The following is a 26,537-nucleotide window of genomic DNA, read 5'->3' as shown; positions in this document are numbered from 1 at the left end:
CACTGCAGAGCGCTCTAGCAGTATAGGAAAGAGAACTCCACTCTCAACACTGCAGAGCGCTCTAGTAGTACAGGAAAGAGAACTCCTCTCTCAACACTGCAGAGCGCTCTAGCAGTATAGGAAAGAGAACTCCACTCTCAACACTGCAGAGTGCTCTAGCAGTATAGGAAAGAGAATTGTTCTGCAGGTCTTACCGGGCTCTAGTTCCAGCAGGGACGTCATTTCTATTACATCTCCAGAATAAACTGGAGCCGAAGTCACCAAACACAGGAAACATATCTGTCTTGTGTACAGGAACACCTGCAATCACTCTACAGCGTTGTCAGATCTGGTGTTTTGCCCATGTGGCAGAAACTTGTTCACAACAGGGAGATGCAGCTTGTATATAGATCCAGGCAAAGGGATGTCCTGCCTGTGTCTCTGTGGCAGCTGTTGCTGGTAACTGCTAAAGCACAAGCAGTGCTGAAGGACGGTTTCCCAGCAGTGAACCCTGTCTCAAGGGAAGCGGAGGCGGCTGCTTCTGATTAGTGCTGCGTTTTGCAATGGCTCTGCGGTGACACAAAAGGAATTCACTTCTGATCTCTCTGCTTATGACACATGGGAGAGACAGGACAGGAAATTCCCCTCGCAGTGACTAATATCAAGAATAATAAAAAAAAATGAAGAAATGGGAGATAATACAAACCAGAGGTTTGCTGACAGACTGCACACTTTATTCAAAACTATTTTGTAAAGAGTTGCCGTTGACAGCCAACATTTCTCAGCTCTTATTAGCCTTATTAACTTTGTTACTGCTCCTCCTTATAGCGTGCTTACACAGCCTTCAGTTGTTTTTTGGTACATTGATTCATGATATGCAAATAATTTAAAATACTATGCTGTAGATAAACTGCTACAGCTTGGTTCATTTGCCATAGGGCTGCTATACTCAGATTATAGATTATAGATTTTTTAAGATCTTCTCTATTATCGGCTTGCGGACTAGATAATGCTGCTAGATGTTTTTCATCTTTGTCTACGGTATGTATGGTGCAAGGAAGACTGTTGTAACTGAAAGTTGCATGTAAAACAATAACCCTGTAGAAGCACATACAGAGGGTCCCCCTACAGTAATTCCTATAGAGTTTATTGGACTATAGAAAAATGCTAACTATTTATAGACGTATTTAGAGAGCTTGGAGTGTAAGTTCGGTGGAGACTGATGCAAAATCAAGGCAGATGTTCACTGTGATGTCGCGACTCCAATCCATGAACGTTTATGTTCCAGTTCACAGTTGCTGTTTAACACTGTTCAATATGGCTAGTCCTAGGTGGAGGAATGACGCAACTGCACAATTATATACGTGTTACAGACTTAACAGGACAGACCGTTTTTTGTTCAGCAAGCAAGCGTGCATCTCTTTATTTTGTCTGTGCATCGATCTACTGCATTGTGACAGACAGACGGATGGACGGACATGACGGACATAAGGGTCCCCATTTTTTGAACGAGCACCCCAAAAAAAAGTACTTCTCATGAACAGGATGCCTGCAGTACACGTGGAACCCCCTTCCCCCATGCTTTGGCTCGCTCTCCCCAGCACAGTTCACGTATTACGAGGGGGTAGTTGTGAGGGAGAAGAATGTGCACAGTAATTACAGCCCGCTAAGTATCTCCAGGAGGGATATTAATCACAGTGTCACAGCGAGGAGCAAGCTTCTCTGTGCTGCTGGCACTGGGACAGTGTTCAGTGCATCAAACCAGATGGGACAGCCTCCCCTCACAGCGAGCCCAGCCACTGATTAAAAACGTTTGTTTTGTTAGAGACACAAACACATTTCTGGAAAGACACAACCATGTTCTTAAGGCATGAGAGAGCAGCTCCAAGCGAAAATCTTCTTCTTCTTCTTCTTCCTTTAGTTTTCTTTCTGTTCCACCCATCCTGGTGACTCAGAAGTTTTAAGCCCCTCAAAAGAGATCTCAAACCTGTCTTCTCGTTACAGCTGGTACACCAGTGTGTAACCATTAACCTGTCCCCACTGCAACGCTCTGCCCCCAGTGGATGTAAGAAACGCATCCCACACAACAAAGTCTGTGCTCCAGATTGTAACCACTTTTCAGACAGTCCCTGGAAAGGTTTGTAAAATCAGTGTTTCCCTTGTCTACGGAAGCTGCAGCCATCTCTATTGGCTGTCTCGCTAGCGGTCCCATTGTGAAAGGCAGCTTTTACATATTGCGAAATACACTTGGCAGTGTGCTTCAGAGCTACCTTCAATGAAGTATATTTCTTACATGATCAGCAGCCAGGAGTTTGAAGTTAAACGCAGTGTTCCTCCCTACAGCTACACGAACAACTCCTGTTACAGGTATGCCTTATTGTTGATTGTTCAAACTCCTGGCATCTAGTAATTTCATTAATCTATTTGAACAGGGGATCTTCTGAACGCAGGACTGGGTGCTGGGTGGTGAGAGTTTCAAGCCTTGCCTGAATCGGTCAGGTAAAGAACGGCCCGTTTGTAATTGTCCAGCCGCTGTACAGCTATGGCCAAAAGTTTTGCACCACCCTATAGAGTTAACTCATTTAGTTTCATAAAGTCCAATGAAACCTGCTGAATAATGTTACGTTAACATAGTGAATTGCATACCGCTTTGTAGTTTTCCATATACTTAATGAAAAACTGACAAATATTGAAAAATGTGACATTTCGAAACATGAAATATTACTATTATGGCTTCCGGTAGACTTTTGCGATATCGTTGTGTAGTTTCTTTGATTACAAGATGTTAAATAAAAGATCTAAAGTATGTTCATATATCATTCTTTTTTTAATTATGTGTCAATCCTGAAATTCTAAGTGATGCTAAACTTTTGGCCAGAGCTGCTGAGTAGCTGCAGTTCTGTCGGTGTGCCCTAGGGGGACAGGCAGTCCGTGAGAGATCCTCTCCTCTTGAAGGTGATGTTCTGAAGGCTTGAACTGCAGTGACTGTGCGGCCACGCCCCCAATCTGTCAGCTGCAGCGGATTCCAGGGAACTCTTCTTAAGAGTTTTCCAAGTCACCTGGGGGGAGGGGAGGGGGGTCTCATTTTTGGTTTAACCCGTACAGGTAACAGTTCAACAGGGCTGACCTTTCTGTGAACCCTGTCAACGTATGACTTATTTTATCTGAAAGAGCGTCTTAAGAAAACGCTAATGAGTAATTAATCAGATCTATAGGGATGTCATCCCCCACCCCGCCCTGCCCGAGGCGAACGGTGAAAATGGGATCACGTTGAAGTGGAAGAAGACAAATATTTTCATGTCTTTGAAGACGACACGGTGTCTTCATTTTCTGCTCTGCTTTGAAGGATTATTACCAAGGTCTGTAATTTGTTACGAAGACTCGCAGTCACTGGAGCTTTAATGTGTTACAGAACCCCCTGCAGTGTGCACATGAAAGGCATTGCTTTGCTGTATCCCGCAGCGGCATGTTTTTCAACATAATCCTGATTGTTTGGGTATTTTTTATTCACACACCATGGGTCTGAAATCACCTGGGGAATCACCTGAGCATTGACAAGAAGAAAGAGGCTTTCTCTATAAGAAAGCGCTGTGTATCCAGACCGGTGCTCCCTCCTGCAACAATGCTGGTGCTCTGATTGAGATGAGCAGTGTATTGTGGGAACAGAAAACCAGCCTTGTTGCAGGAGGGAGCATGATCTGGGTACACCGCCATCCTTAGAAGAGAAATTATTTTTCTCCTGGCAAAAGAGAAGTGCATTCCTCAAGTGATATGATGATCAAAACGATTGAAAACTACCCTTGCGGAGAAGTATTTCATATATAATACATACATACCCTACATCATTTAGAGCATGAGCACTGATAAATAGGATGGGATCTGCTGGTAACCAATGATATCTCTACTCTATAGCAATACTGATTCATTTTACACATCGTGCCTTTTTGCTTTTTAAACGGACAGAGCTTTTAGGGGGGCCCTCTGTACGTCACACACAAGGGAACAGTCTGCTTGAACGCCGGTCCAAATCAAACTCGCTCACGGTTCTGTATGTCTTTTCTTTCTATAGAATTGCGGTAGCCAGGTTCACTCCAGCAATGCAGGTTTCACTGTGCTTGAAAAAAACAGCTCCCGGTCCAAAAACACGTCCTCTTCTGAACCTGTGGGGTCAGTTCCATCACTCTCCCAGCGGCGGATCTAACACTACATCATTAAAAAGGGTCCCTGCTAAAAAGGTAATTGAAACCAACACCTCTAGCTAAGTGCGTGTGAGTCTATCTACTAGCATTTCGCTTTTAAATCACTTGAACATAACAGGTCCTTGTTTTAACGGTGGCTGTATTTAGGTCATTTTTAGGTTGATTGAAAAGACCACAAGCCACCACAGGCTTATCACTACAGGGAGTCCCACAAGTGTCTAGTTTAGGTGAGTCCAGTCATCTGTACATGGACTGTATAGCACTATAAAACGTCAATGCGTATGACCTTGGTGCAACTACTGCATTTGAACCCAAAACCTTGCTGCTTCATAGATTATGCATTAGCTCCAGAGTTCAATATATATGCCTAAATGTTGCCCTGCCCCATTACACCACCCAGGTATTTGCTAGACAGGGCTGTTAAAGCACAGATGCATGGAGGAAATCTTGCCAAAAAAAACTTGTTACAGCACCAGCACTGCTGTCCATCTCCCTAAAACTCCAGACAGCTTCAAGTGCCAGAAAAGCCTTAAAGAGATCTAATAAAACCTCCAATCCTTTTTATCACTCATCTCTCTTCATAATCATCAGCTCAGCAGTAAAGCACTGTAAGCCTCTCCAGTGCACAGATTGGGCTGACGAACTCTCCAGTATCAAACGTCTTTGTGTATCCTTTTCTTTTTTTTTATAGAAGAACTTATGGAATTGCTTGCGCTGCCTGTAAATGCGGGGCTGCTGTTCAGGCAAGCAGATGAAGAGCCCTTTTGATTTATTTAGCTGCCCGAGCCGAGGAGGGGGAGGGATTGGGTTTTGAACGAACAAGAACACAAGGAAATATAGGAGACTGGGTTTATGCACTATGTCTAATTTACTGGTAAATTCAGTCAGAGGTGAGGCGTGTGTCATAAAGTTATAGATTCCTGTTGAAAACTGTATTCCTGCAACAATTTCCAAGGCTTGGTAAGTAGGTGTGGCAAGAATTGCAAAAGTTGTTTCAAACCACAATTAGATTCATATGTTTTGGGGGCTTGAAACCGCAATGTCTTTTCTGCAGGTCCATAAAAAAAAAAAACTCTTGTTAGCAGGTGACAGCAGTGGGAAAGTTTGGATCACACTCGGAGACACCCCTGAAAAGGCATTGTCAGTTTCTCAGGTCCCTATTATACTGTTTAACAAGCACAGGTTAAGAATCCCTTTTTACATGGAGACAGTGGTGTCAGTGGAGTGTTATATACCTGTTGATGCAGTGTGATATCACACTCCAGAATCAGCCATGTCTTTTTCTCTGCTGCGTACAACAAGGCTGATTATCCTCTTAGTATGAACAGAGAATGGTGTTTGAGTGGGATATTGTTGACACAGCACTCTGAAAATGAGAAGTAGATATTGTTAAGGTTTCTATTTCATTGTTTAACAAGATGAACTCGATTTTTGGTGCACTGATCAGGATCCTGTGGCGTTCAGTGACCAGGCACTCCTGAAACAGCGATGCCTAGTCCATCCTTGTATAAAGAGAGCTCAGTTTTCTGGGTTTCACAAGGCGTCCACCCTGACTGCACTCACGCTGGGGCAGTGTGTCCTTGACTTGCAGCTCCTCTGTTTGACTCCAGAGACAGCATTATTTATTTTTCAGAATTCAATTAAATAAACGCCATCGTGACTGCATGAGGAGGTACTGGTGCCAGGGTTAGAGTTCACTGTGCTCTAGAAACGATTCTTCTGGCTTCTCTTGTTTTATAGAGACCCCATAAAAAGACATTGGGAAGGCTTGGGTCTCTATTGCAGGTCAATATAACAGCTTCTTGATCACATGACTAGTCCCTGGGGTGAGCAGCGGGACGGTGCGGGTCTCACTTGCAGACGTTGACCCACTGCGTGACGCGGCACTCCTCACACAGCACGTAGCAGCACCAGTGGAAACGGCAGTTGCATCTCTCGCTGCGCGTCTGCTTCAGGATGTTATGTCCGCGGCCGCAGCACAGGCTGCCGCAGTTGTCCATGTTCTGGCTGGTCTTGTTGCAGATCCGTCCCTCTGTGCCTGGCGAGTCCAAGGCAGGGTCTCGCTCACAGAAATCGGGGGACTTCTCGAAGTACACCAGCTGGCTGGACACCCTTTGCTTGCTCAGGCGGGGGTTGAAGACGCCCGTGTTCTTGTTCTGCGAGTTGATGAACACGGCCGTCTGGAACTTGTCCCTCAGCACCGATCCCACCAGCCTGAAATCGGGCGTGACGTACCAGCAGGTTTTGAACTGGCAGCTTCCCGAGGTGCCGTGGCACTTGCACTTCCTCTTCATGTTTTCTTTGACCACCTGCCGACAGAACACAAGACACTGGGAATGAGAGGTGGTCGTTCAGCCCAATAAAGGTTCATCCCTTCCTAGCACAGCGAATACTATTCCACAGGGGCACAATCTAATTGCTTTCTCAATGTTCCTAGTGTCTTTAGATGTCACTATTTCACATGGTACACTATTCCATGCATTTCTATCTCTCTACATTAAAAATGAAAGTGCTTCCTAACTTCGATCCCAAAGTGGCCAATGAGCACAAACTGTGAACAAGCAAAACTGGCTTGACTAATTTTTTCAGATTATACTTAGAGCAACAACACTGTACTTTTGATTAATTTATTTATGTTCTAAAGGTGTGATAGGCTTAAAATAAAATAAATGCTTAGCTCTTATAAGCAAAACAAGATCCCCCTTTTCATTCTTCTGCAGATCATTTAGTTTACCAGACTTTATTTCCCTTTGACTCTGGTGAAAAGGTCAAAGGGGACTATGAAACAAGTGACCCTGCTATGCCAGTCTCACCTGCCTGCCCACTTTGTTGTTGTGGAGCCGCATGCGGGCATGAATGTCCCGTGGCGATTCGCTGGAATCCAGCCAGTCCTGGGAGAACTTCTCCCCGAATTTGACGTTATGGCTGCATCCGCCCCACTTCCAGGTGTCCTGCAGGCTGGGCGCCCCCTGCTGGCTCTGGAGGAGGTGCGCGGGGAGCCCCTTGGTCCTCTGCAGGGTCTGCAGCTGCAGCTGGTTCAGTTTCAGCTGGATCTTATCCTCGTCCCGGCGGCGCTTGGACTCGCACCCGCATCCCTGCAGCTTGCCCAGGCTGCAGGCCATGGCGACCGAGTGAGTCACCCCCGCCGCGAGCAGGGAGAAAGCGAACGCAGTCTCCCGGAAACCTGCCAGGAGAACGAACGACACAGGAAAACCGCGATCACAACCCTGGGATGCTTCAATCACACAGCAATGCAGGCTCGCTTGAGAGGAGAGCAATCCCTGGTACACCATGAGAAACAGGCAGCATGAAAGTGCTCAAGAGACCTTGAATTGCAGCTCTCAGCTGTGAGCTTTTAGGGTCCCCGTTCAAAATGAGCAGAACCCGCTTGCTGGACAAGGCAGTCAACCTCCAGTGACAGAGAGAACCAGGGGGGAGCCACGAGGAGGAGCTGGGGGAGGAGGAGGGGTGTGAATGGATCAAACGCAATAGAGGGGAAAGTTATGTCTATTTATACAGCCAGAATTGGATGATACTATGTGCTTTTAAACTTCATATCATGTCACTCTCTCTCTATCTGGCACACGATCTATATGCTGGTGCATATGATAACCTGCCTTGAATTTTGTATTAAATCATTATCTTCCAATAGACCTTCTGGATTGAATTTGGTTATTATCAAATAAACGTTCATTTTATACAAATAGATGATAGATTAGTGTAGTGGAGATTATGAGTATGAGCTACGGGTTCTCATCTATCAGTGAATATACAGCCTGGAGTCACGTCTGTACTGATTGTTAATTAGATGCAAATCTCAATCTCATCCTGGGTATACAATGAAAGAGTGTGTGTGTGTGTGTGTGTGTGTGTGTGTGTGTGTGTGTGTCAGAGTGTGTGTGCATGTGTGTGTGTGTGTGGGTGGGTGTGTGTCAGAGTGTGTGTGTGTGGGTGTGTGTGTCAGAGTGTGTGTGTGTGTGTGTCAGAGTGTGTGTGTGTGGGTGTGTGTGTGTGTGTGTGTCAGAGTGTGTGTGTGTGGGTGTGTGTGTCAGAGTGTGTGGGTGTGGGTGTGTGTGTCAGAGTGTGTCTGGGTGTATGTGTGTCAGAGTGTGTGTGCATGTGTGTGTGTGTGTGGGTGGGTGTGTGTCAGAGTGTGTGGGTGTGGGTGTGTGTGTCAGAGTGTGTGTGTGTGTGTGTGTGTGTGTGTGTGTCTGTGTGTGTGTTTGTGTGTGTGTGTGTGTGTGTATCAGTGTGTGTCCACCCCACCCCAAACACACACACACACCCAGACACGCTTGCCCGTTCACTATGATACTGTAGCTTTAATAACTGTATTTGCTGAAGCAGGCCCTACCAAAAGCCCAGGGGGGAAAAAAAAGCTCAGATCGTTCCTTTCTTGAAACTTAATTGCTCCTCAGCTCTTATCATCTCTCTGCCCTGATGGGAAGAAGTGCTCAGCACCTCGCTCGACCGCGGCACTCCTTGGGGCACAGACTCCCCAGCACAGCGACAGGACCGTGCAGGGAACACAGAACACACACGCGCACAGCTAGCATACAGATAGCACGCTCCCATAATAAAAGCACAGCAAAACAAGTGTGGAAGTCTAGATTTAAAATACATGGCAAATGTTTCTAAGGTGAGGGGTATTTTTTTCTGCTCTGGTTTATAATATAAAATGATTAACTGGTATGAGGCATTAGCAGAACGGTATCCTTGTGGTTACATTGTATCTCGTGATATAATCAATGAACCAATACACAACGGGGTCTAGCCAATTGATCTAAACAATGGCGGATCTAAAAGCCGCCATCGTTTCCATCGTTAAAATAGGAGACTTCACGGTTTGTTATATTTTTGTTGGATGTTTCATTATCACAACATCGGGTCCTTGTGTTTCCATTGTTGGTAACGCTGTGGTCTGCAAATGGCTAGCGCGGGTTTCACCAGGGTGAAACACTGGGATTACAATGGGATCCCAGAGGGTTTTTTAAAGACATGCTTCTGTAAGGGCTGCACCTCCAGCGGTACATCAGCAGATGGAAATGTGCTGTATGTTTGTGTGTCGCTGCCTGCAAGTCCTGGCTAGCAGTTGGGCCGGTTCCCAGTTTCTGACAGCACCGCGTCGGACAGTCTCTGTATTTTAATGAGCAGTTTTATTGGGGGCTGGCAGTGAGTAGCAGGGAGATTCCCTCTGAAATCTGGAGAGGTGCCTGTAGCTAATCCCTCCCCGCGCCTCCCTTGTCCAAAATACCTTTCGAACAACTGTCACCGCCCTCCCCCCGCTCAATGCACACTTACACCTCCCTCCCACCATCCTAGCTCATGACTCTCCCCTAACAGTGCCCTCTGCTTCCCCTTCACTCCCCCTAACTCGCCCCTCTTCAGTAGCACACTGTCGTTGAGCAGTCCCCAGTATCTAGGGCAGAGTTTTTCCCCCCTCCCTCGCCCATCTTTAGTCCCCCTTAACAGTACCACCTGCTTCCCCCCCTCACTCTCCCCTCGTCAGTGTCTGTCATGCTGTTGTAACGGGCAGTGTTGTGTGATATGGTCACAGATTCTGTCCTGTCCCATCAGTGAGATGAGATGAGGTTAAAGGCTCTAAAACCACAAAGGCAGACGACTCCGGCTCTTTCGCATTATGGTTAAGACGCTCGCCTGTGGTGCGTGGGGTCGCCGGTTCGTGCCTAGCTTGCGCCCTGTTACGCTGTCATTAAGCAGCTTGCCCCCTTCACCCATCCTTCCTCACCCCTTCTTGCTCCCCCTGCCCCTCCCCTGCCTCACCTCTCTTCAGGATGGGGCTGTCGTGAGGCAGCTTGCTCCCGGTCTCCAGCGCAGAGCAGTTCCACCGCTGCTCCCTCAGCTGGTGCTGGCACTCGTGGATGGCGATCTGGATGCCCTGCAGGGCGGAGGCAGTCACGTCAGGGCTGCGCACACACAGCCTCATCTGGTGCTTGCTGAGGCCCGGCAGGGTCAGGCACACCGTGTTGGGCGTCAGCTCAGGGTCGCCCGGCAGCTTTACACCCAAAATATCATTGCACAGGACTCTGGAAGGAAGGAGAAACAAAGGGAGTCAGAGATCAAACCCTCGCACTCCAAGGTTAATGAACCTGCATTTCCGTGTCCATCAAAACAGATTAAATCACAGAGCTGATTGTGTTTGAGACACAATGGGTTAGGGTGCTAGTCTCATAACTTCTTTTGCTCTGCAGATCTTGAATGAGGCTGGTTCATAAAAGTTTGAAGAAGGTTAAACTGCATCTCCATGCCAGCCATAGCGGCTCCACCACCTCTACAGTTTAATATGCAATGCTGATTCTATGTTGGAGCCTCAATGGTAGCACTTTGGCTATGGAAGCACCTACCAACTGAGCATCTACTAGTAGCCCTCCATCAAAGCCTACCAGTCCTGCTGTTTTGCTGCCCCGTGGTGACTGGCTTGCAACAGGGAATGCAGATTATATTTATTGCAGAATATGGACCATTTATTTGTTTAAACCCTGGAAAATATACTGCAGTGTTACGCAACGTTGCAACGACCCTGCAAAAGTAATGCAGTACAATCAAGTAGCACTGAAAGCGACATTGCCCTACATACTTCACAGTAGCTGTCATGTGTTCTGGCAAGGGCACAGGTGTGTTCATTCTAATGAGGATCAAGCACACAAGCTTGGCACATCACTCCCCTCATGTCAGGCTAGAGTGGGAGCCAGCTTCCCACTAAGTCCTCGGAGGGGAAACTCTGACAATCAAAGTCATTGGTGTACAACACAAGCAAAACGAAATGTTTATTTAAAACAAGTTTGAACAAATACTGATGCTTATATATAAACAGATCCCACAAGAACTCACGCAGCCAGTAATCGAGCCCCACACACACAGACCCTGCCAAAAGATTAGCATCTAGTGAATTAGTTTGTGAAATATCAATAAATACTGATACAACTTACAGCTCTGTGGTTAAACATTAATTGCAGGATGCCAGGTGTCGAAGCCAATTATGTCCTTCACCTTTGGAGGCTTGGGTGTGTGTGGGGGGGTGGGAGTGGGGGAAGGGTATATGGGGGGCGGGGCACACATGCTCTGACACACACACACACTCTAACACATGCACATGCACACGCACACACACAGACACACACACACTCCGAAACACACGCACACACGCGCCCACAAACATACACACACGAATCACAAAATAAAGCCCCTCTCTCTCTCTCTCTCTCTCTTGCTTGCAACTTTCACTTATTAATGAGAAGCTTGCTATGGGTGAGAAATATCACAGTTATCTCAGCCGCTACAATATGCCCCTATTGGATATAAGAAATCAGTGAGAAATGCGTCATACCACAGGGGGCAGTGTTGCAGGTTTCTTTGTGGTTCATTAGAAACAAACACAATATGATATTTTGCAACAATCACTCGTGTAATCAAATACGTTTTGATTCAAAGCAGATGCTTTTTTTAATTATTTTTTTCTCAGTAAGCCACATAGGTGAAAGATTTTGCATTATAAATGCAGTCTTCATTCAACATTCATTCAGGATACTTTGCTTGATTGCACAGGCATGCATTCTGAAGGTCAAAAGAATCTTTTTTGCATTCATTTGCAATCCAGTTTGGATACAAAAACAAACACAATCCCGCATGAATGAATGCCATTTGGATCTTGATATTTTTTAATTTTTTGGGCTAATATCAAATAATCAAACTAGAATAATTCATTCCTCCTAAATCTTGGAAAAGTTTGCAAACACATTTTTCAATATTCCTTTGGCCTTCCCTTATACATTAAACAAGTACACTCTTACAACACGACTCTTGCACAGATACACATTGGCTTTGGTATTATGACACCCCCAAAAACTAGATCTTGATGTAGCTACATACTGTAGAAACTAACAATAAAGGAAAATGACTTTATATAGAATACTCTACAGTGTGTATATATATATATATATATATATATATATATATATATATATATATATATATATATGTGTGTGTGTGTGTGTGTGTGTATATATATATATATATATATATATATATATATATATATATATATATATATATATATATATATATATATATATATATATATATATATATACATACAGGTCCTTTTCTTTTATGGAGTTTGGATTATAACATTGAAAACCAACAAAAGTGGTTTGTTGCAGATAAGAAACTGCTCAAACATAGTTTGTTTGATTTTGTTGCTATTTTATTTTTTTTACCATACATCAATGTGGTGTAACACTATTTAATGTCGTAATTAGTTTGCTTATACTCTGTTTTAATAGATGTTGCTAAAATGCTGTTACCACGCCGCAGGCAGAATAAAAACGCACGGGGTTACCTCACTCCCAGTCCCCGACCCTGCGTCTCACTTTCCCTCTCTGTCTCTCACTCTCTCTCGCTCTCACACGCTGACACAACCTGGCAGGCAGGCACACTTACGTGGAGGCAGGTGACATGACGGCCGCCACGAGGATCAGGACGCATTTCCAGTAGCTCGTGTGTGGAATTCCCATTTCAGTAGCCGTTGGTCCCAGCGTGACATGAAAGACAACTCGAGTTGCTTCTGAGGTAAATTTGTTTTTTTAAAGTTGGTATGCTGTCGTCGAAAAGTTCCAAAAAACCGCCTGGTAACATTTCACGAAGCTCTGAAGCTATTGTTAAATCGTAGTCGCAGAAAGAATAGCGGTTCAGGGTTAAAATTGGCACTCGTACGCAGCGTGATAATGAGTACGGAGACGCTTTGTTTGTCAAAAAGACAGTAACAGTAGCTTTGCCAGGTTGAGACGCGGTGCCGCTTGTGTGTGGATACTGAAGAGACGACGGTTCAAAAAGGTGATGAATGTGATGATGGATAGCCCCGGACTTTCCAGGGCTGTGCGTGTCTGCTGCTGCGTGTGTTTGTTTTTTGCGGGGGCTCAGGGTCAGGAGCGCAGACTCCTTCGCCCTGTCATTGTTCCTTTCCAGTCCCGGAGCTCTCCTGGATTCAAGTGGTCACTCGAAAAGGCTGCTGCAGCAGGAAAAAATTTAATGCAACCGCAGGACAAAAAGAAAGAAAAAAAATATGCCAGTAATTTCAGAGACAGCAGCAGCAGCAGCAGCAGGCAGGCGCGCAGCTCTCCTCCCTGCGCTGGAACAATACCGAGTCTGTGCGCGCTGTCATCTGTTCCCTCTTTCCTGTTTATTAGTATTGTACTTTAATTGTATTTAATTTGACCGGTTTCATCTTCTCTGCCCCTAGTAAAATTGCATCTTTAATTACGTATTTTCCAGTTCTCTCTCCACTTCTGCAGCCTTCCTTAAACGTTTAAATCCTTATTACGGTGCCACGAGATTATAAAACTTTTTTGGGGGGGTTTCCCATTAGTTACATAGGATTATTTTCGCAAAATGCCTTAGTTGTTAATTAACTTGCCAACTTCTTGTTGTTAATCTGGGCGTCTGATTAGCTTTTTTTTTTTTTTTTAGCCTCTGGATATATTCTACAGCTATATACCCGTACACCTTTGCTCGGGCTTGCTCTCTCGTCTTTGGCTGTGTCGACAGCATCTCCTGAGTGTTATTGCAGAATACTGTTCTAGCACCTCCCTCGCTCCCTGCCCTCCCGTACCTTTCCCCCCTCGCTTCCCTGTCTATATTCTCCACAGCCATTCTCTGTTCGAATAACGATCACTACAATATGTATGCAATATTGTACTAATAGATAATAACAACCAGCTATAATACATTGCAGTAACACCTGTCCCATGAATCGATAATGTAATAAAATTCAACTCACCGCCCCAACATTTTTTTTATCCAGTTTGTTTTGGAAAATGGAAGCAAACTGGACTTTCAACAAGGAGAGTGAATCAAAGGCTAAATTATGAAGGAATTAATAGAAACCAACCCACAACTGTAGTGTCATACGACTTTAAGACCTACACAATGTCACAATATTGCCACAGTTATAGTGTTCAATGCTGAAAAAGTGTAACCTTAACTTTTGCTATCACTTCACTGTCATGTAAGATTTTCCCGTACCTTACGTTTAATCCTGAGTGATATTTGATTAAACTGTGGTTTTAAGATTTGCCAGCAGAGTTGAAAGGGATTTTCACAGCTCTTCAAGAGAGAGAGAGAGAGAGAGAGAGAGAGAGAGAGAGAGAGAGAGAGAGAGAGAGAGCTCACCTCAGTCCTAACATGAACACCCCTTGTTGTCTTAAGCAGACTGCCAGTTGAGCCAAATTGCATAATGGTTTTGTCATGTGGCTCACACTGCTACCCACCGTTAAGCTTGGTTGACACCAAACCCAGCACGGATTCAGCCCCAGATGAGTCTTGAGAAGTCAGTGAAATAGCCTGCTGTGCCACCTAGCTCCTTGCATCATTAGTCATCATCACTATTAGCTTTTTTCGTTTGGATTCCTCCCATAACCGTAACTGTACCTCTACTTGGCAATACTCGCACTGTTGGGTTTTCATAAGCGTGTTGATTAATGTCAACAACAAAGCATGTAATTTACAATGTGATTAACACGCGACAATAAATAGCAATTACATTGATAATAATTCAGCCTTCTGGCACCAAATGAAAGAGACATTTCCAAGCCACTGACACACATGTGGAAAACCTTAGATCTCATGCACAGGTCCATTTTGAGATCTGATTATGAACAGGTTAGAGCCTGGCTCTTTTGGCACAGCAGACAGACACGCAGACTTATTGTAATGAACTTCTACACCTTAATGCATACTATATCTTTAAGATATGATTATTATTATTATTTATCTCTGAACTTAGGGTTTAAGCCTCACTCATAAAGATAAGCAGCAATGTCTGAAAAAATTTACAAAGCACTGAAATTTGAGTTTCTGTAATTTTCAGTATGGCCCATAGGTGTCGCTGTTTCCATCATTCAGAAGTTTCAACCTGTATGCTGTTGAATGTGATGTCCATTTGCTTCAATCACAGCTTCCATTACTGGCTGACAATGAGCTATATGGGCCATGTTTCGCTTTTGATCTTTTTGTTTTCCTTTTTATTTTTTTTACTTTGACTCAGGTGAAGAAGTTCTTATGCTCCCTCATTCACCTCCTGTGTTACAGGTAATCTGGACCCGCATCATGACACAGATGGGGCCCTATTACCTGTAACACAAGAAGTAAGAGATCTTAAGGTGTTGTGGTAGGAAAAACGTCATTCAAAATTAAAAGAAAGTCTGTAAAATCAAATGATAAACAGCCCAAAAAAATGATGGACTTGTATGAAAACCATGAACTACAGATTCTACAAAAGTCAAGTGGACAAATTTTTTTTTTTTTTTTTAAATGAAACTCTTGCAATGCTTCCAAAGTTATCTAAGGCTTTGAGCAGGATTCATGTTATTTGCCTGCAGTTAGCGTGTTAGTGTAATGTTAAATGGCAGGTGTATAAAAAGTATCCCCTAAGGAATCTGGAAACACTTCAGAGCAACAGAGGCTTGCTGGTAATTAACAACATGTAGGAATGCAAGTATTGCAAGAGACAGGACACCTGTACATACAGTCTAGGGCTGCGTACTGAATATTCGGTACTCAAAATCTGTAATAGATTACTCGTACTTGATTCAATTAATGTGTGTTAAGCAATTGGCAGAATGTGATGGCTCCAGCTAGGAAATTCATAAAGGGTAAATAGCAAATACATTTTTTAATAAGACTATGAGTTCAGGAGTTGCTGTTCAGTTCTACTTGTCTTCCATGTATGCAATGTTGGCTAGATTAGTCAAATAGTCTGGTGCACAGCTGTGGATTGCCGGCATAAAAAAAAAGAAAGCTTGATTCAAAGTGGCAGATCACTAGACGGCACTGACTTTTCTGTAAAGACATTTGGCTGATCTAGCCTATGTTACATATGTAGGCAACTAGAACAGAAGAATAGCTCCTGCACTCAAGTGAAAGCATCAGAACACATTTTCCACACATCTCGGATTTCTTTCTTCCATCGTAAGACAGTTCAAGATTGGGTTACTGAAGTGGTCTGTTTGCAGCTTTCTGCATCCTGTCAGCATACTACAGTCTTAAAATCTTCATACTGGTTACCTGTTGGTTTTCAAATTGATTTTAAGATTTTAATCTAGCATTGTCTGGCCTTGAATCTTTAAGAAAAGCTTGAGAGTGAGAAAAGGCTGTTCAGCCCATCAAGGCTCGTTATTTTTCCTTACTGGGGGGAACTCATTTAAAAGCACAGAATCGAGTCTTTTTTAAATGTTCTCAGTGTTTTAGATCCTACTACTTCACCTGATAGGCCAGTCCATGCATTTATAACTGTGTAAAAAAGTGCTTCCTGCCTTCTGTTCTAAACTTTTACTCTGCTTCCATTTATGTCGTCTTGTTCTTCTCTCTGTGCTAAATTTGAAGTAGTGTCTCAGATTAACATTATCTATGCCATTTATGATTTTAAAGACTTCAATCATTTCCCCTCTTTCCCTTCTTTTTTCTAAGCTGAAGGATTCAAACAGTAATTCCAAATAAACCCACTGTTAAGTGATGCTGTTATTGCATCTGCATTTTACAGGCATTAAATCAAGGGAAAAAATATATCGTAAAAATGATTAAATCAAGGGAAAACATATATCATAAAAATGATTAAACAAATGCCTCTTGGCTGCAAATAATAATGAAATATTTTCAAGCTGATGCGAGAAACTTAATAGTTTATGTTGCACATCAAGCAGTGCCAAAGGGCAGCTGTTCACTCCTAAATTAAACTGGAAAAGGTAAATATTACTCATCTCCGCTCTCTCGCTGCCAGCAGCCCGGATGAGCTCCTTGTTCTGTGATAGTTAGCTGATGAACAGATCCAATTAATTTTTTATTTTTATTTTGACTTGCGCTCATCCCTAATTTGAACAAAAGTTATTGTATTCTTGCTCTTATTGTATTACTTGTATTGTAACACTTGAAATGTATTTGCTTACGATTGTAAGTCGCCCTGGATAAGGGCGTCTGCTAAGAAATAAATAATAATAATAATAATAAAGGGAACAAAACTTTGCAGGCATGTAGTGTCATGTGTACTGTGAAGGTGAATGACGTGCGTCACCTCCCCATGTGACTCTAGACCTTAGATGGCGGATGGGCCTAGCCGCACTGGCGTGGACTGACCATCACAACCAGCAGGTGGATTAACCATATTTTTAAGGTATGCTCACATTGCAGCTCCAACTCAATTCTCTTGCTGTAACAATACAATCCAGCTGTGGTTTAACAGGGTATACAGCTATGGACAAAAGTTTTGCATCACCTAGATTGGACATAGTTTTAAAAAAAAACTATATGAACATAATTTAGATATTTTATTTAACATCATGCAATCAAAGAAACTACAAAATTATATTGCCAAAGTCTGGAAGCCATAATAGTAGTACAGTTTTTAATTTTAGACTTTAAAATGTAAAATATTTCAATTTTTGTCCGTTTTTCATTAAGTACTATGGAAAACTGCAAAGCGGTATGTAATTCAATATGTTAACGTAACATTACTCAATGGGTTTCATTCAACTTTATGAAGCAAAATTAGTTAATTCTATAGGGTGATGCAAAACATTTGCCATAGCTGTAGGTTGATGAATCGTCTCTAAAGACACTTATTGATCCAACTGATCAGAAAGAAGGAGCACAATCTTGGATCCACCATACGTAATGAAAAAGACATAAAAACATTATGGTGGTAAAACTGTGTTCACCAGTCACTAAGAAATCAAGAAGGTGCAAAACGAAACTTTTCAACAGCAAAGCAAATGAACAACGTATTAAATGAATTTAGTGGCTGATATCGCTTAGTTTAGTTTAAAAGTTTAGTAAAAGGCTACACGTTTAGTAGCAAGCGTGCTACCCTGAAGAAACCCTATACAAGCATTACCTGCAGTTTCGATACAGTGGGTTCAGATTATGTCAATATTTTTGTTCAAAAATTGTAACTCTGAATCACGGTCGATAACAGTAAAATGAAATCCAGGTTACTATCAACAATTTGTTACATCCTTATAATAAATGTCACCTTCTGTTTAGATAAACTGAATACCAGTTAAGATAAATATTGTCTAGTTTTGACTACAGTATTTCAATAAACCGGTCATGAAAAGTTTAAATTCTGGACAGGATGTTTGACTTTAACATACAGTATGTAAAAATAATTCCAAACATCACAGTGAACTGGCAGTCCAAACAAGATGCTGTCTAAAAAAGTTTCCAACTCCTATATGATTTATTGTTTGTTTTTGCTCTCGCATTTTCAATCAACAGTTCATCGCTGTTTAAGTTAGGACTTACAGTTCATAACATTCTTCTTGTGCCCATGAGTGTCATCTTACATTCTTCTTAACATCTACATTTACAACATAATATTCACACGTTTCAACAACGAAATCAATCAGCGGCATTTGTAAAACTGTTAGTTATAAATATTCATTTTATTTTTATTTTTAAATAATTCCTTTTCTGTTTCCCATTTCAGAATGCCAGTCTGGAATTACGTTTCTGCTGAAAATCGTTTGACCTGCTCATAATACCAAGTTGCTTTTTAAGATCCACCTTAAGAAAACAAACTTCAGTTTAGTGGAAATACTAAACGTTTGTGTGCGTTAAAGTGTAGTTAAAGACAGAAAACCAAAGCTGTTTGTCTAAAACTGTAGTTTCACTGAACAATAGTTGAGGCTAACCGTAGATTCCTAAGTAAACTATGGATAATAACTGGGGACTTTAGTAAATTGAATGTCTTAGTGAGTACTAATTATGGGGATGTAACCCCTGAGCCAGTATTATTAAGCCTGGCTGGCACGATTTATAGAGAACGTCAATGAACTATTGTTAAATGGTTTACCTGTGCCAGGAAGCAGTATGTGCTGCTTCTTGCGAAACATGCTACATTATTTATAAAAGTATTAACCTGGTACAAAACTGTAGTTTTTGGTCACTAGGTATTGGTATAGTTAACTAATTTTATCGGAAGATAATAAACACCCAATTTAAGTTTTGTCCCAACTGAGTCTTTTTTTTTCATGATGTTTGCTGTTGTCTGATTTACCATGATAAAACCTGAACTAAAAGAGCAACTTGGTTTGGGCATGAAACATCGCAGTAATGTTGACTAATGTATTCTTACAGGGATGTCCACAAGGCGATTTCACCACTAAGCAGGCAGACGATTACACCCAAGCCTCCAGAAGCACAAGAAGCTAGCCTCTGATCATGTTTTCATTTTACTTCCAACTTCAATTATTTGCTGTGATATTCAGGACCTGGTCTACAAACACACACTGACGTTGCGTCTGGAGGCATACATCTTACATTGGACCACGCAGCACCAGTAAAACCGACACTGGCAGTTTTCCTCCAGTCTGACAGTCTCTTCCCTGAAGCCACGGCCGCAACACAGGGCCTCGCAGCTGCCCAGGTCACTCTCTCCTGCCTCCTTGGTTTCACTGCAGGCACGTCCATGGGTCCCCTGGGCACCCGTCCGTCGGTTGGCGAGACAGAAGTGGGGTGACTCTGCAGAGAACAGCAGCTGGTAGCGTCCCGGGTGTTGGCAGAGTCCTGGCACGGCGGGTATCAGGTTTTTCCCATCGTTGCTGCCCGTGACACGCACCGCGCTCTGGAAGCGAGCCAGCAGACTGCCCCCCACCTCCCTGAGCGCGGGAGTCTTCTTCCAGCAGGTCCGCACAGAGCAGGAGCCTGACAGCCCGTGGCACTTGCACTCCGTCAGCAAGAAGTTCTTTACCGTCTGCCACGCAGGGAGAAAACGTCATCTGTTTTAATGCTGCTTGAACTGTATTCTTCTTGTTAAAAATTCACTTTGTATCATTTAAGTTATCACATCCTGGCAACTTTTATAAAAGCCTTTAGTTTAATACACCCCTGTGGCCTCAAACGGGCTCTCAAACATGTCTATTCTCTAAGTACAGCTGGTAACCTCAGTGATAGAACGTAGAACAAATGTAGTGTCTCTTACATCCACTGGGGGCGGAGAGTTGCAAGGGCGGCAGATTAGAGAGCTCCAGAGAGACCACAGGTTTGCTTTGAACTTCTGAGTGTTAAAAAGGCACCAGAATGTGATGACTGACACATACAATGATCTAAACAACAGGTAGAATACTCTGTAATATTTTAGACCTGTACCAAGTAGCTCTTTAACCCATTATACAGAGAACATACAGAACCATACTTTATTACACCAAGACTTTCTTATTTTCTCTTTGCTTTTCAATGTTAACGTAAAGAGATAATTTAATCTAAGAATTAGTCAATCTGACTTTTTATGCAGCTGATTTACTTGTATTAGACTAGTTTCAGTGTCCAATTTAAGCCTGGTCTAGCTTCTCAGACCTGTCTAAATGCCTCGGGTCCCACTCACCAGTCTCCCAGCCTCACTGTTATGCAGGTCAATTAGGGTGCAGATGTCGCTTGCCCCCCTCTTACGCTTGAGATCCATGAACTGCCGGGACTTGAGGTACTCGAAGGTGACATCATCACCACAGCCCCCCCACTGCCAGGCCTGGTCCCCGGCGGCGGTGCTCCGTGGAAGGGGCGGGGCTCTGTGGAAGGGGGAGGGACGGGCTCTGCACAGCCACACTGCAGGAGCTCCCCGATCGAGCAGGCTTGGCTGACAGCGTACAAGACCGCTGCAGAGGACAAGGCGCGGAGGAATGCGGTCTCACCGATATCTGAGTGGAGAGGAAGAGAGAAAACAACATCCTGGGGTTCTGGACCAGTTCACTGAACTGCCATGTTCTCCTGTTTAGTCTAATGTCAGTACAACAAATCTTATGACAGTTTAGCACAGTATTTTTGCAGTTTTGTCATGCTTTTCCCATGTTTGTACTTTGCATTTACCATAGCTTACCCTGGTTTGCCATGTTTATTAATGTGCTTTATTAATGTTTGCCTTTACCACACTTTCACTATGCTTTATTACACTTCGCTTTGCTTTTACCATGGTAAACCATTATAAGGGTTATTACCAACGCTAAACCCTGCTCTACCCCTTTCCACTGGGGTTGATGCCGCAGCTTAATATCACAATTCTCCAGTAAACACCCTTTCTCCTGGGGCATGAGGGAGCAGTTCAGTCTCTATGCCTATCCAATCCTGCCAGGCTAGTGCATTAGCCCACACTCCCTTCTTCTCTCCTTATCCCCCCCCCCCCCCCCCCCCCACACCTCCTTGGACTCATGAATTCCAGTCAGTTTTCTCCCTGATTTGTCTGTCCCAACATGTCAGGATAAACTATTAGAATTTGCCTCTTGGCTGCTTGTGCCATCAAAGATCAGAAGAATTTACAGAAAGCTGTAGTAACCAATACAGTTTAAAAAATGGTTGTTCAGATTAAATGCTTATGACTCGTTCTGTTCATTTTGCAATAACTCAAATATTGCTGCTCTTCGGTTCAGAGCTGCTCTTCGGTTTTAGCTGCCCACCATAGACATCAGTAACAGGATTTTTGCATAATTGCAATAAGAATGACTCATAATGATTGTAAACATCATAAAAAGGTAAGGGGGCGGTAAAACCTAAAAACAGGTGTAAAAAAAGTAACTTCTCAATGGTATTTTCAAGCAGTCCACTACCTTACTGCACCAGCCTGGTGAACTGCAGTTCCACAGCTCTCTCCGGAAGTGGTAGTGGCACTCTCGCAGCGCCAGCCTCACCCCCCTCAGTCACTTTAAAACAAGTTGTGTCATTTTCTTTTAGGTCTCAAATGTGCAGATTTCTAAGAAACGTATGTTATAGAAAACACGTATTTGTTTTTAAGCATGATATCTGGTACTAAAATAGCTTAAAGAAATCTCTGTTTGCAAGCCATGCTTTCAGGTGGCGTTGCACTTACTGAAGGTCAAGACCCACCTCCGTTCCTGCTGTCAGAGCAATTGCCAGACCTGAGCAGCAGGTGGGACCAAGCTACTGATTCCTGGAGGCAAGGTCTCAGCCTGGGAACTCTGGCTGGGCTCATCACGGCGTCTGACCAGTAGGGTGCACTAAAGTACAATGAGTTGAACAAAAACCAGCCCGAATCTCCTTCCTATACGGCAATCGCTGGTGGATGATTCACCTTGTACTTGAGGGATAGATGCCTATACAGCGATCCCTGATGGATACTTGAGGGGGTTGTGCTTTTACTAGGTTGGCAACCCGAAGGAAATAAGTGCTTCTTTTTGTTTGATACTTTATACTCTATTCATTGTCAGAATATTTAATTTCTTGACTGTTTAATATGTTTAAAGTGTTTTAGGTATAATTCTCTATTGCTGTTTCTGCTCATTATTGACCTGCTTACTTACAAATGTTTTGTCCTGGGGTCCGCCTCTGAAAAGACTCCTCTGTGATGGTTCAGCCACTACGGGGTGTGCAACTGCCCTGCTCCCTACGAGGTACACGGAAATCACTGTCCACAGCCACTGTTAGAGAGGGGGACGAAATTACAACTGCAGCCCCCTACTGGTCAATTCTCAAACCATTTCACGTCAGAAAGTTATCTTTCAGGAGTCTTTTCAGAAGCAGACCCAGCTGCTAAAAAAAAGAAGGCCAATAAGAATCGAAGCAGAAGCAACAACAGAGAATGATAAAGAACACACATAGATTATCCATAACTCCATTATAAAATAATACCAAAGAAACTTTAGATGTTGAATAGGGTTGTAGAAACAAAACATATGGCACCTGACTTATTTCCCTGTAGTATGGCATATGTGTTTTAAAACAATAAAGTATGGGATATTACATTTTTAGCGTGTCTGTGTTTGCAGTACTGTGTTCAGATATTGTCCATCTCTGGCAGGAAGTTCAATTGAATAGCTCCACAGAACAGGGAAACACCCTGGGCGCTGTATTTGTGATTGGATACACCCTTATGAAGTTTCTTTAGCAGACACAAGTCAACAAGCCAGTGTTTTAGGTTAACCCTTCATGTGATGCACATTGGATTTATAGAAGAAACTGAGGAACTACCAGCACAAAAAGGATAGCCAAGACATTAGTTCAAGACATTTTGTCCAGCATGATCCTTTAATTTAAATGAGAGTTATTTTTGTTTTTTTCCCCTAGAAAATGAACCCATACTCAGAAAATTGAAACCATGATTTTGTAAAATGAAAATTATGTCTATGGAAAAATGTATAGATAGCAAAATATGAGCACGGTAGAGTACTTTGCACTTTGCACAGTGGATAATCATGTATACAAATATATCCAACTGCCACAATCACTGCTTTCTTCACAAGGTTTATATAGATATATCTTTGGGGACACAAAATACTACATTTTGCAACTGAAACAAATACACCAGTGCTGGGAAAACATACAGAAAGCTCATCATACTCACCACCACAAACATAAGACATGGCCTGGCAATAGGAGTGAGATCAGGAAGGTTTTATTCACAAGAAACATCTTGTCAAACCCCTCAAAAAACTAAGATTGGAAATTATTTTACACTTTTCTTTTTTTATAAAAAAAAACCCATCCCTATGTTGCCTGCTTCATCCTTCGTCCTCTCCTGCCTGCCTTGGTGGGTGTACAGGAGGAGAGCTTGACTGCAGGCCTGGTTCTCAGCCCAGATAGCTCTCTCATTGGTTCCTCTTTAAAAGCCACACACAATCATTTAAGAATTAGAAGCCCACACCCCCCTCTGTGCCCTGAATGGAGTGGCGCAGGCACTTTCCACTGGTCCTGGGTCAGTGAGGCTACACAATGCAGATCACAGGCAATAAGTCGGGATTTAGGGCCCCTATTGAAAGCCTGGCCCATGGAGACTGGTCACAGCTAATGCTGTACCGCCTCCCAACATTGTGAAAGCTGACTGGGGGTTAGCAGCGAGGTCTGTCTAGGGCTTCTAGTGGGCTACCTAGCTACGTTGTTGGTGTTGAATCACTGGGATACTTTAAGACCTAATTTGGCACAGTCCCTGGATGAGAGAGGCCTGGGGCTGGATGGCCGGTATGGAGGCGTTCAGGTGAGGATTGTGGCTCTCTCCCTCCCCTTTCATGAGCACTGCATTCACAAGCGCTATAAAGACACTTTGGATAACATGTTACACGTATCTACGACAGGCAGCTGAAGAGCAGCTCCTGAACTCATGGTCAAAGCAACAGACATCCAACAATATAAAACACAGCATTTGAGTAATTGCAAACAGCACAGAAAGGCAAGGGGACAGCAATAGCAAGAAAAGAACACGCAGTTTGAAACTACTTCCTCTAAAACTGTATATTTCTGGTTCTACTCAATAGAGTTATAGATTCACGCTGAATATTTTAACAAGAGCTGTAGAAAACCCCAAAGACGTTTCCATAGGAGAGCATGACCATCAACAAACACCAGTTAGAACAATGTGGTTCTGAGACAGCAGCCTTCTAATTGATTACCCTGTTGGGGGTTAGGGGGGCTACAGTAGCCTACATTTCAAAATGATTGATTTCTCTTCTAGCAGCACACATAATGAGAGCTTTCCTGGAGGACCTCCATTATTTTAACTAACACAGGCTTTCAATAACATTACTATAAAGACCCATTCAAACCTGCATGGTCTTGCAAGCTTCTGAATCCAATAAAATAAATGCAATATAGTCCTTGTTAAGGTGATCCCCGCTTTTAAATGAAATAAGTAGCACTGGTTTTCTCTTCTAGCTTGAATGTATTGTAGCTAAGGCATTACCGTACTGCGTAGGCGTGTAGAATTAAGTGGATTAAAAAGTAATTTGGAGTTGATTTGTGTTTAAAAGGCTTCGTTAACAGGATTTGTGAGTAATCTGTTTTTTGCCGCATGAATGGACTCGGGGAAACCGTTTACAGACAGTTACATTTCGGATTAAGTGCTGGGGAGTGGAGGGGGGGGGGCGAGGGGGAGGGAGACAACCAGCTTGGCAAAAAGAGGATTCAGCCCCTGAAAACAAAAAGACGATTTCCTAAACTCTTGGTGTTGTGACTTTTAATCTTCTTGAGTTTCTTTAAAGGAAACGACTCATTTGTCCCGATTCTTTTATACTGGTCAGAGTTAAATAAGTCTAAAGAAAGCTTTGCCTTTTTTCAAGCCGTATCTTTCAGACCCCCCCGCGTATATCTCCCATTTATTTAGCTATCTCGGTGTGACGGTTGTGTGAAGTTTAGTAATTAATTATATAAAGAGTATTGACAGTTTGCGCACTGGGGCGGTAACAGCGCGTTCAAACTCATTCGCTTCACTGTAAACGCGTCAGCACCACCTAGAGGTTAGAGATAAATATAATAGATATATATATATACAATTTTAACAAACGGGACCGTACACGGTTTTTTTTTCATATCGTTGTTTAATCATTTTGTTTTCATCTGTCTATCAATCTCCTTAAGAACTGTTCTGCAGTATCACTGAAATAAACTGTAGTATAATGTTGGCTGTGGACGCGGTCATTCAATGCAGTGCAATGCAGTACCGTACTATAAATAAATACACATCAGACCTAAGGACATATCCATAACATATGGGTGCGTACAAACTACCGACATAACTTCATATAAATTGTATTGCGGAGATTGTATTGTATTTAGTCTTCAAATAGTATTTGATGACAGTTGCTTTACTTTACGCTGTCGTATTACTTTATTTCAAATCATATAAAGTATGCTTTAATAGAAAATAGTTCGTATTTTTAACCAATTGTAATATGTATCAGTTTTGCAGATTGACTTCCACCGCCTATTCCAATATTTGAATTGCAGCTACCGCACCGCCAGGGAAACTACAGTGGAAGATGTGTTCAAACGTGCATTTAAACTGACAAGGGGCTGAGGGGTGGAGTTTAACAGGTGTTGCAGATCTTTAGCCACTAATGATGTAAAGACACCTATAAAACCTGCTGGATAGGGGCTCTCCAGGACAGGGGTTGGAGACCCCTGATCAAAACACTCATTGAGTCCAACTTTATGACAACTGTGTGACTCGACCATCAGGGGGAGCTCTTGCTAATGAGTTCATTCATTTATTAAGTAGATTACTGTAGATAGTGGAGACCTGCTTTAGTATGATCGTGCACAGAATTTGACATGTTCTGTGTGGCTGATTGCTCACTGTATAGCGCACGGAATCGATCATACACGATACAATGTCAAGCACGGGTATTGATTTATGTGTGGAATTATTAGCATTGTGAGCTTGCATGGCTCTCTCGCTCTCTCCGTTGAAGGAGACAGTCAGTGAAAGAGTACAATAAATATTGTCAACTAAAGCACAAACTCAAAATGACGGTTTCAAAATTACGGCCAAAAAAGAACGAAAAGAGAGAGAGAGAGAGAGAGAGAGAGAGAGAGAGAGAGAGAGAGAGAGAGAGAGAGCAGTCATTTCAAATT

The 26,537-nt window shown here is 43.0% G+C and overlaps 1 protein-coding gene and 1 pseudogene across 1 annotated transcript; both read right to left on the bottom strand.

Moving 5' to 3' along the window:
* Nucleotides 1-83: 83 nt before the first annotated feature.
* LOC117967014 (protein Wnt-10b-like) lies at nt 84-13,596 on the bottom strand. Its single transcript, XM_059011603.1, has 4 exons — nt 12,639-13,596; nt 9,963-10,225; nt 6,992-7,362; nt 84-6,487 (listed from the first exon to the last, which is right to left on the bottom strand). Exons 1-4 carry the CDS (start codon nt 12,710-12,712, stop codon nt 6,029-6,031), a joined length of 1,167 nt encoding a protein of 388 aa, XP_058867586.1. The 5' UTR covers nt 12,713-13,596; the 3' UTR covers nt 84-6,028.
* Nucleotides 13,597-18,518: 4,922 nt separating this feature from the next.
* Nucleotides 18,519-20,927, bottom strand: LOC117400932 (protein Wnt-6-like; annotated as a pseudogene).
* Nucleotides 20,928-26,537: the final 5,610 nt, after the last annotated feature.

The sequence above is a fragment of the Acipenser ruthenus genome, chromosome 42, assembly GCF_902713425.1.
Source record: "Acipenser ruthenus chromosome 42, fAciRut3.2 maternal haplotype, whole genome shotgun sequence".
Taxonomy (NCBI): domain Eukaryota; kingdom Metazoa; phylum Chordata; class Actinopteri; order Acipenseriformes; family Acipenseridae; genus Acipenser; species Acipenser ruthenus.
Note: the sequence above shows the minus strand (reverse complement) of the source record. Positions and strands in the feature narration are given on the sequence as shown.

Excerpts from the sequence above, each read along its gene's own strand:
- LOC117967014 (XM_059011603.1), bottom strand. The coding sequence starts at position 12,712 with ATGGGAATTCCACACACGAGCTACTGGAAATGCGTCCTGATCCTCGTG. Across the intron at positions 7,363-9,962 it reads CAGCCCCATCCTGAAGAGAG|GTTTCCGGGAGACTGCGTTC; the intron begins GTGAGGCAGGGG and ends TTCTCCTGGCAG. Across the intron at positions 6,488-6,991 it reads ACAACAAAGTGGGCAGGCAG|GTGGTCAAAGAAAACATGAA; the intron begins GTGAGACTGGCA and ends TTCTGTCGGCAG.